The sequence below is a fragment of the Nicotiana sylvestris genome, chromosome 1 (genome assembly GCF_000393655.2).
Source record: "Nicotiana sylvestris chromosome 1, ASM39365v2, whole genome shotgun sequence".
In the NCBI taxonomy this organism is placed as follows: domain Eukaryota; kingdom Viridiplantae; phylum Streptophyta; class Magnoliopsida; order Solanales; family Solanaceae; genus Nicotiana; species Nicotiana sylvestris.
The window spans coordinates 116,934,932-116,946,168 of record NC_091057.1 but is presented as its reverse complement, the minus strand read 5'-3'; the positions used below and the strand labels follow the sequence as shown (position 1 = coordinate 116,946,168).

General features: G+C 34.6%; 1 protein-coding gene across 1 annotated transcript; it reads right to left on the bottom strand.

Annotated features, from left to right (window-relative positions):
- Positions 1-3,761: 3,761 nt before the first annotated feature.
- LOC104248526 (probable plastid-lipid-associated protein 4, chloroplastic) lies at positions 3,762-8,284 on the bottom strand. The gene is made up of 6 exons (XM_009804796.2): positions 7,916-8,284; positions 7,237-7,350; positions 5,944-6,042; positions 5,032-5,106; positions 4,744-4,811; positions 3,762-4,132 (listed from the first exon to the last, which is right to left on the bottom strand). The coding sequence occupies exons 1-6, from the start codon at positions 8,231-8,233 to the stop codon at positions 4,060-4,062; spliced, it is 747 nt and encodes a 248-aa protein (XP_009803098.1). The 5' UTR covers positions 8,234-8,284; the 3' UTR covers positions 3,762-4,059.
- Positions 8,285-11,237: the final 2,953 nt, after the last annotated feature.

Sequence of the window (11,237 nt, the reverse complement as noted above, 5' to 3'; positions counted from 1 at the left end):
ATACGCGCCTAGAACGACTAGCGTATCATTATTTTGGGTAGGGCCGTGAAATTTGCTAAAACGGCTCCTCCATAATTCTAAGCGATTAAATGTACATTTATTGAGGGCCCCGCAATCTATACATTTCATTAAGCGAGGCTCATCTCATTTATTTTAAATGGACAAATCTTAAAATGACTACATTTTTCTATAAAAATTAGTCTCTAAAATAAAGAAAGAAAATTCTAATTAATTACTAGCTTTTTATTATTTTAAGAAGACATGACATGCTAATTGCTTGATTAATACAAATATTGATGAAAAAGGAATTTTACTCTTAATTTCGAAATTATAAATAAAATAAAAATTCAACAACTAATATTCAAAATAAACAAATATAGCTAGATTAAAACTCAGCATTGTTATTTTTTTAAAAAATATTATTGAGATTAATTATTCACAATCATTTGAAAACTAGATTTAACCATAATTACTAAAGCTTATTAGAAAGTTTATTAGACTTAAACGTTCTTTTAATCTTGCTTAAGCTCAAGTCATGCCTTAATGCCTAATTTACGATGTTTAATTTAAATTCGTGTCTTAGCTAAATTTAGCTACTTGTTCATGATCAACCTATAATCTTGAAGCCTTCATAACTAGTGAATTAACCTATTTTGCCGAACTGATTTATTACAGACTAACTTATGATATTATTTTCTTATTCCAGTTATTATTTAGTAATTCATGAAATAGCTTAAATACAATCAACAAAAGGAACAAAGAAAAAAAACGAAATTAAAACTTCAAATTTCCATTCTTCATATGTATTCACGCTTCATATTTCGGATTACAATAAACAGCTTTTCAGTTGTGTACCTGATATTGGAAGCAAAAGAAAATGAATATGAGAATCAGCAGCAGCAGTAAAATCAGTACAACACAGCAACAATAGCCCAGCAACAGTAACAACCCAGTAACAGACCGGTGGAGTAGTAATCCAAAAAAACAAAAGCTTCTAGCTTTTATGAAACAACAATTAATTCTGATTTCAAACAACAAAAGAAAACAGAATATTTTTTTTAGTTTTTTTTTATATTTGAAAGCTTAAATATTTTTCGTAATTTTCTATCTCTTAAATGTTCAGCCCTTTTCTCTCTCTTATTTTCAGATTTGTTTTTCTCTCCCGTTTTTTTCTGTCTGTCTATCTGATTTCAAGACTTCTACTTATATCCCATCCCATAAATCTTTTAATCAATTAAAATCAACCCATTTTCTCTACCAAACCCATTATCTTCTCACTCATCCTCATTACATTAAATAAACATATCACACCACCCCATTATATTTTGTCCCCCATGCCTAACATAAAATAATGCAAGATTCCCCCACTAAATTTTGTCTTGTCCCCTCTTTATATTAAATAACCATATCACATCCCACCCCATTTCATTTTGTCCCCCATGATTCAAATAAACAATTACAAAATGTACAATTCCTAAACTACCCCTCCGACCCTATTACAAATTACTATTTTACCCCCGAAAGTACTATAAATTACCAAACTACCCATCAGCTATAACACATCAATTAATCAAACTTAACCAAAATATAGACAATATGATTAATTTCTAACAATGTTCAAACAACAAATTTCATGAACATGAATTCTTCAACATTTCAACAACAAATCACATGAACATGATTTCTTCAACATTTCAACAACAAATCACATGAACACAAATTGAACAACAAAGAACAACTAAAATTTGATTGAACAATATTTTAGCAACAAACAATCCTATTTTCGGATTCAACAACAACAACAAACAAGTATATTTAGATTTCTAAATTCAATCATATTGAACTTAAAATCCACTCTAACAACATTACAACAAACAATTCTTATATTAAACTTTAAACAAGATTATGAGACCAATTCAAGAAATAATCACAAATGGTAAACAAGAAATCAAACTATACACATTTCGGATTCAAAATCAAACAAACATAATATGAACATGAATTAAATCTAAAAATAAAAACGACGGATTCAAATGACTAAAACCAACATACTTCCCTTATTACAACTAAATTCTTTTAGGCAAATGACAAAACAAAAACTAAGAAGAAATAATTATGAATTTAAACTTGAACTTAACAATATTAACAATTTTCCGGAAAATACATAAAATACATTAAACAAATTGAAGAAACAATTAATTAAACTTCAATTTGTATCTAACTAATATTAAACTAACAAATATTCACTTAAACAATAATACAAACATGAAATAAACATGAAAACAACTAATTAAACTTCTATTTTGAAATCTGAAAATTAATTTTAACAAAGCACATGAACATGAACAAACTAGAAAAACGATTTCAACGATGAACAACGAACAAAACAAGAATCAAATATTTAACGATTTTAATTTTGAGAAATATAAAAACGAAAATGGACAAAATAAAATTCAAAACAACTAACCGGATTGAAACGACGAACGACTAACCAACGACGAACTCGAACTTAAGGATTCGGCTGAAACAACGTCGAAGCAGTAGCAATGGAGGTTAAGGAGAAACCGCGGCGACATCCGTTCGGAGCAGCCATGGCTGCTCGTCGCAGCTGGACACGGGCAGCAGTTGACGTGCTCGGAACAGGAGCAGCTGGTCGACCATGGCAGCATCTCGACGTGCTCGGAAGTAGCGGCGATAGCCGCGGTCGACGAAGAGAAGACGCAGTCGCGACAGCAGCCATGGCAACGAGCGTTGACGAACACGAAGAAGAAGTAGTTGGACTGTTGTTCATTGGACGAAGAAGATGAAGTGACGACACAGGCACAGCTGCGTGAACAGTAGCATCAATGGCTGGACGCGAGGAGGAAGCATGATGAAATCGACGAGGCATCGATGGCGACGAGGGAGCTCCGAAGGCGATGAAGTGAAGCTTGTTGGGTCTGTTTGGAGAAGGTTGACGCTGCAACAGTGTGTGTGTAAGTGTGATGTTGGGCAGCCATGGTTGAGCTTTGAGGGGGAAGCCATGGATGACCTTGGAGAAGCTTGAGGAAGAAGAAGAAGATAGGAGGGGGGGGGGGCGGATGACTTCCTAGTCTTTTTAGGGTTTTTTCTCCTTTTTTCTTTTGTTTTGTGTTGTTTGTAAGATAATAGGGGTGTTGGGTTATGGACTGGGTCGACCCAGTTCGAAATGGACTGTTTGGGCCATTTTTTGGGCCTATGGCTTGAAATCGAAGAAGAGGCCCAATTCCGACTTTCTTTATATTTTCGCTCTCTTTTCTTCTTTTATTTCTCTAAAACTAATTTATAAAAATACTTAAACTATTATTAAGAATTAAATTAAGTTATAAAAGCGCAAATTAACTCCCAATAACAATTAACGCACAATTAAGTAATAATTAAGCATAAAATTGTATATTTGGACATTAAATGCTAAAAATGCAAACGATGCCTATTTTTGTAATTTTTAATTTTTGTAAAACAAATTTAATTACTAACAATTGTAGAATTAAATCCTACATGCAAAATGCGACATATTTTTGTATTTTTTATTAATTTAGCAAATAAACATGCACAGACAAATACAAATAATTATTCAAAATATCACAAAATATCACAAAATTGCACACCAAAGAAAAATCATTTTATTTTTGAATTTTTTGGGAGTAATTCTCATATAGGGCAAAAATCACGTGCTTACAGCTGCCCCTCTTTGCCCGAAGACACGAAGGGTTTTCGTGCAAAGATAAAGCGAGCGATTTTTTGCCATTATGATGGTCGGTTATAGTTAAATAAAGATTTGAAGCAGACTCACTAGCTATAAGGAATACATTTATTTGTTAGTATGATGGCCGGTCATGGTTAAATAAACATTTGAAGTAGGCTCACTTGGAGTCTTGGAATATACTCTACCATGAAGCATATCTTGTGAGGTTCAGATGTATATCTTGTTTCCAGCAATGAGCTGAACTACTTCAGAGAACTTCTTTTACTACTGAATTCCTACTGCAACGGTTCTAACAGCAACCACATTGAGACAATCACCATCAACAGAAAATATGCCTAAAGAGGGACTCTATATGATGGATCCACCATTCTTAGAATAAACAGGTTTCCTTGGTTTCCCCTTGATATCCTGTAAATGATGACGTTATATGACAAGCAAAATTAAACACGAAAAGGAAGTTAGATGACAAATAAACCAGAAATAGAAGGCAACGGGCAGACAGTTTATTTTTGGAATTATTTTCTTAAATGTCACAGGTTCAATACATATAAGAACTTGAACCTGCGGTCCCAAACACCCCACTTAACCTAATGTAAAGATGGACCATGTTCGATAGGGTGGGAAGAAGTCCTTTGGAGTATGTATTTAACTTTAGAACAATAAATTACTAGTCTATCATACCAACTTACTAAACATCAGTGTTCCCATTTCAAATATATTGCTTTTATTTTCATAGAATTGTTGTACAATTAGACACCTGAGCACGCTAGATGTATCGTGGTTCATGTTCCCCCCAAAAGAAACGCAAACTGCAATTTCATGGCTAATAAGAGATACGAGAGCATGGGCTTGCACAATCAAAAACAGTCGATCTTTATGAAACGAGGAAGCTAAATAGGAGAACTGATGCTGCTCGAATGTAGTTGTCAATGGTCATGCTTTCTGAACATGACTAGCCTATAAGGAAGACCACTATACAAGAATCATTAATGATTACAGGGTGGGTTCTTTTTCTTTACCTTAGTTCTTCGTCCAGGTATGTGATTTCAAGTTGACCACGACCACTTCCACGGCTTTTTATGGATATCTACAAGCCAGAGAAAAGATTGGTCCAAGAAAAGTTAATAAGTAAAGCTTTATACATTTGGTTTAGTGTTTCTACCCAATTCACCATGAAGCAAGCAGTAACAGAGAGATAGGTAAGTAGAAATGGAAATATCTTGATGTCACAGTCATGTGCCTTAATGAATACAATAAAATGCAGCTGGCTACTTAAATTTCCAAACCAAAAATAAGGTTTCACCTACCAGACCAGCTATCTTGAAAGAGTCAAATTTTACAGCAACTCTCCGTTCATTAATAGGAACTAAATTGGCAGTGGCCTGCAGAGATTGTAAGAAAACTGACCTCAACTTTATTGCAAATATCAAAGATGAAACATTTCCTTTTTAATATTGACAAAGGATAACCCTTCCTTAAATATATGTCAAATTTTTCTCTTGGAATCCAGGACAATGAGAATCTCAACTTGATTAAAAACTTAATTTTTATAACTTTCAAGGAACAAAAACCAGCCTATGATATGTATCCTGACTGAAATCGAGCATCAGTTTTTTTTACCTCTTACCTTTCACAGAAATTGCAAACATCCACAAAAAGCAGCAGTTCCAACAGGTTATAACAAAATCACATACTTATACTGAGATCATTATCGATCCTAGTATTTTTTTCCTGCGTGAATCTTCCTATTCGTGGAAATATTTCATATCTTAAAGAAAGTGGGAGTGTGTGTGTGTGTGCATCTTTTTTTCCGGGCAAAAGAAAACTTCTTCAAAGTTCACAGTAGTTTTGAGAAGGACCTTAAAATCTGCAAGCTGCATATACTAATCAAGGTGACTAAACTAAAGAGATACTTATGAAATATAACTCATAGGGAAGAAAACCAGGTTACCAAATCTACGCACACACACAAAGAGGTATGTACTTGTATGGTGTACATATGAACCATGAGATGTGGCCTAATACTCCTGTTAAGAGAATGTGGTCCTTTCAGTGAAAATGAAACAAACTTGATTAGATTTCCTGAGTATTACTAACACAGCAACTAGAGAAACAGGCAAATTTTCACAAGTTACAAGTTAAATAGGATAATATTTCACAGCATAAGATAAAATACTAGAGATTCTTTCCTAATTCTCTGTGAGATAAAAAAAATGGACCTGATTGAAAAACGGCCATGTCTCCATATTCTGAGCCCTCAATGTATCTGCATTGATAGCCTGGTAAATTTTTCCATTGGGTCTCAAGATTTTGGGCCTCTGCCAAAATGATATCCGAACAAGAGCTTTGTCGTTACAGTTAGGAATGAAGCACATCAAACAAAGAAATTACACAACAGAATACTGATCATAAGCTCAGCAAGCAATAGTGCATATGTATATCACAGCCGTCTTTAGTTTTTCCTTTCTAGAATCTTGCTGTCGTTTGTCACTGTAGACTACGTCTTTAACACAATATTGAAGGTTGGAGTGAAGAAAACAAATCGAAAGTGTGATCTAAAACCAACATTTAAACAACAGAAGGAAAATAGAAAAGGAGTTGATCATCCAACACTCTCAGAAGAAGAAGAAAGAATATTTTCTAAAGGCAACTTCCGCAAAGTCAATGAAAATAGAAAAATATTATTTATTATGCTTGATATTGGAAGCATGGAGGTACTTTTGTCGCTATTTAATTATAAATCCCATTAATAACGGAGCAAACCGATAGTAAGGACTATGCGAATTGGAAAACTAGTCAAGCACAGAACACACTCATCATAATCATCATCATGATCACCCAATCAACCATATCATTTTGATGACATCACAAAATAGAGGAAGCACGCCACAACATGGAAGCCAACTAAAATACTGAACCAAGTAATATTCCACTGTAGTTTAAGAAGTTGGAGAAAGGGAACATGGAAACGCCAGTGGTGCATTAATCGAAGTTCTTCTCATCCATTGGAGTACCGACCCTTTTTCTTGAGGCTAAATAACAGTGCACCTAGACTACAGCATGCTAAACTATCCAATACTATCTTTTAGACAAAAATGAACAGAAAACAACAAAAGGATGTCTAACCTTCTGATTATTCCTAAACAATTATAGGAACTGATATCACATGCAGATGAAGCAACTTTAATGTGACTAGATGTAGACATCATCCTTTGCTTATCTCATTTAGTCCAGTGCAAGGAAGATAAGTAAGAATCAACTAACTGCTTTAAATTTTCCAATTCATGGGCAAGGACCTATGCACTTGATAATGATAAAAGAACAAAAGGGTAGAAGTGACTAACTACCTATGTATTTTCCCTTTCTCTGCACACCATAGAGTTTTACTTGTAAAACTAACAATTTCAGTAATTGAAATAATCTGCTCATTTGAGAAAAAAGGAGATGATAAATGACCAGGAGCATCTTAGCTTACAGAAATGTGCAGAAGAAAGAATAAGATTAGAACAGACCTTAGTTTGGAGAATTGATTGAGATGTGGTATACAAAAGCTCCCACTTTCCATTCAACAAGCTTGATTTCAGGGGCTCCTTCACTTTATTAGCTGCCTCAAGTTTACTTGCAATCTGCGACAATTAGCCATGAAAATGCAATGAAATAGGCACGGAAAGGCTTCCTGCTATCAACCAGCAATTTTCCCCCTATTCAATTTGCTAAGGCCAAAAGGAGGACACCAAGGACACTTCAAAAACTAAACTCATCGCGTCATTATGTCCACGTACTAATGTAACTGATTGATCTGACCATAATCCTAATCATGTTTATTGAATTGCACGGACCAATCCATATAAGCTTAAATTGTTGGAGATGACACACTGTAATTATGTTTGTGATACACCCCTCAGTCCTCACCCGTGACCAAATACTTTTTCCTAAACCAAGCACACGCCGTAGTATTTTTGTTATAGGAGGAGCCAAGAATGAACCCAAAACGCCTACGTGCTACCATAGCATATTGAATAATTGTGTGAACTCCTTATCTAACAGATTTAACTCATAGCAGCGGACACTTTATTTATTTAATTTACCACTACAATAAAGTCCCCAAAATACCTAAAATACAGTAACAAATTTTCAAGTTCACAACAGCAGAAACTACCCAAGAGGAATTCGAAAATAGAGATTAAACACCTGATCAACAAGCTTTTGGTCTTCAGTAGTAGCCTCGGCACCACGATCAAGAGGGGCTATGGCTTCGAAAAGCTCAAGCTTAAGGCTCTCAATGTCTTTGCTTTTGGTCGAGAAAAAAGGAAAGAATGACGTCTTTGTCCTCCACTTCCAAGATTCCGGTACTTGCTGCAATCGCCTCTCACAATAAAGCGCATGATTGACCGGTAAATTCTCACAAAAGGGTTTTGATGAGAAATTTGCATTTGTTGGGAAAGAATGAAAAGCGGAGATTTCCTTTAGTTTAAGCGAAGAAGATGAAGATAGACAAAGAGTAGCCATTCTTTTGATAATTTGCTAAAAAAATTTAAATGTTAGTTTATTTTTGGTATATTAAAGAGGAATTTGCCCTTGAGCGGTTAAGAATTTCGCACATAGCTAATTTCCGTTGGTTCCCGCCACCGTTTGGTGGCCTCCCTCATGGCCCCACACCTAAATTATTCTCTGGTCTTTTTTATTTTGGGGAAATTTCCTATGTTTATCAAAAGTTATTTTCTGTTACGATAAATATTACATTATGGTGGATGTCTACTCTTCTTTCATGATCTTCATCTCAAATGCTTAATGACATATTCAATGACATATTTTGTATGTTCAATGACATATTTCATGACATATTTTCTTCACTTTTTATGACTATATAAAGGTCTTGTAATAGATAGGAAAATACACACAATTGAAGAAGAAATAAGAATCCCTCTTCCTCTCTTTCTCTCTATATCTCTTAATTTGTTTTTGCTTGTTCTATATTGTTATTTTGGGTTATATTTTATAACACGTTATCAGCACGAGGCTCTACCATCTCAAGAAGATCTTTGAGAAAATTAAGGAAGCAAATATTGTTATCTTTCAAAGCAAACTTGGATCAAAGTTCAATTGTAAAAATATCTGCATAACTGATTCATGTACGTCACATACAATATTCAAAGAGACGAAATATTTCTCTCATTTAAGTATGTGTAAGGCAAATATTACTACAATTTCTGGTAGTAGTAATCTAATTGAAGGCTCTGGAAGAGCTACTATAACTCTGCCTATGGGAACAATAATTATCATAGAAAATGCAATGTTCTCCTCCAAGTCCAAGAGGAACTTGTTGAGTTTTAAAGATATCCGCATAAATGGATTTCATATTGAGACAATAGATGAGAATAATATGGAATATCTCATCGTTACCAAAAATGTCTCTGGCCAGAAAAAAATTATTGAGAAGTTCTCATCTTTATCTTGTGGCCAGTATTGGACAAAAATTAGTGTAATTGAGGCACATTCTACCTTAAACAAAAAGGTTACTGCTTCCAATACTTTTGTACTTTGGCATGATTGATTGGGCCATCTTGGATCAATTATGATGAGACGAATCATAGAAAACTCAAATGGGCATCCATTAAAGAATTTGAAAATTCTTTTAAATAATGAATTTTCTTGCACTTCTTGTTATCAAGGCAAGTTAATTATAAGACCATCACCAACAAAGGTTGGGATTGAGTTCCCTGCGTTTTTAGAACGTATACAAGGGGACATTTGTGGACCTATTCACCCACCTAATGAGTCGTTTAGATATTTTATGGTCTTAATAGATGCATCTTCTAGATGGTCTCATGTATGCCTATTGTCATCTCGCAACCTCGCGTTTGCAAAATTAATGGCACAAATAATCCGATTACGGACACAATTTCCCAATAATCCAGTTAAATCTATTAGACTTGATAATGCTGCTGAGTTTTCATCCCAAGCATTTAATGATTATTGCTTATCAATTGGGATAAAAGTGGAACATCATGTAGCTCATGTTCACACTGAAAATGGCCTTGCAAAGTCTTTAATTAAACGTCTGCAATTGATAGCAAGATTGTTACTCATGAAAACGAAGTTGCCCACTTCTGTTTGGGGTCACGCCATTTTGCATGCAGCAATGCTAATTCGTCTCAGACCGACAAATTACAAATATTCCCCTTTGCAATTAGTTTTGGGTCATGAACCTAATATATCTCATCTAAAAAATTTTGGATGCGTTGTATATGTGCCTGTAGCACCCCCATATCGCACCAAGATGGGTCCCCAAAGAAGGTTAGGAATATATGTTGAGTTTGAATAGCCCTCCATTATTCGCTACCTTGAAACATTAACAGGAGATTTGTTCACTGCTCGTTTTGCAGATTGTCGATTCGATGAGGCATTTTTCCCAAAATTAGGGGGAGAAATTAGTGAAACCAAACGTGAAATTTTGTGGAAAAATACATCATTGTCTCATCTTGATCCACGTGCCTCTATTTGTGACACAGATGTGCAAAAGATTATCCATTTGCAGAAAATAGCAAATCAAATGCCAGATACATTTACGGATCTGAAAAGGATAACAAAATCACATATCCCTGCAGAGAATGTTCCAGTCCGTATTGATATCTCTATTGGACAATCTTCTAGTGTCATAGCTAATGAGTCAAAAGCACGCCTAAAACGTGGCAGACCATTAGGTTCTAAGGATCGAAATCCTAGAAAAAGGAAAACAAATGATCAAGATGACACTACGAAAGAGTCCCATAATGAAATTCACGATTTAACCAATCCTAAGATTCATGAGAAAATCAACGAGCTTGAGGCTCAAGAAAATAAGGAACTATCAATAAATCCAATCGATATTGAGACAAATTTGAATCGAATATATATAGTGGTGGATTACATCTTTGCATATAATGTTGCATCTAGCATTATGCAAGAAAGTGAGGATCTTGAACCTCAATCTATTGGAGAATGTCGACAAAGACTTGATTGGCCAAAATGGCAAGAAGCAATCCAACTAGAGTTAAGTTCACTTGCAAAACGTGAAGTTTTTGGGCCTGTAGTCCAAACACCTAATGGTGTTAAGCCTGTTGGCTATAAATGGGTCTTTGTACACAAAAGGAATAAGAAAAATGAGGTAAAAAAATATAAGGCACGCCTTGTTGCACAAGGATTTTCACAAATGCCTGGTGTCGATTATGAAGAGACATATTCTCTTGTTATGGATGCTATAATATTCTGTTATCTCATTAGTTTTGCTGTCCATGAAAAGCTTGTCATGCATTTAATGGATGTAGTTACAGCCTACCTTTACGGCTCACTTGATAATGAGATATACATGAAAATTCCCGAGGAATTTAAAATGCCTAACACACAGAATTCAAAGTCCCGGGAAATATTTTCAATCAAATTGCAAAGATCTTTGTATGGTCTAAAGCAATCAGGAAGAATGTGGTATAACCGTCTTAGTGAGTATTTATTAAAGGAGGGTTATATAAATGAT

Bases quoted from the DNA above. Each gene is read 5' to 3' on its own strand.
- LOC104248526 (XM_009804796.2), bottom strand. From the start codon at position 8,233: ATGGCTACTCTTTGTCTATCTTCATCTTCTTCGCTTAAACTAAAGGAA. The intron at 4,812-5,031 runs GTAGGTGAAACC...TCTGGCTTGTAG, and splicing joins CTTTCAAGATAGCTGGTCTG to ATATCCATAAAAAGCCGTGG. The intron at 4,133-4,743 runs GTAAAGAAAAAG...CATCATTTACAG, and splicing joins TACCTGGACGAAGAACTAAG to GATATCAAGGGGAAACCAAG.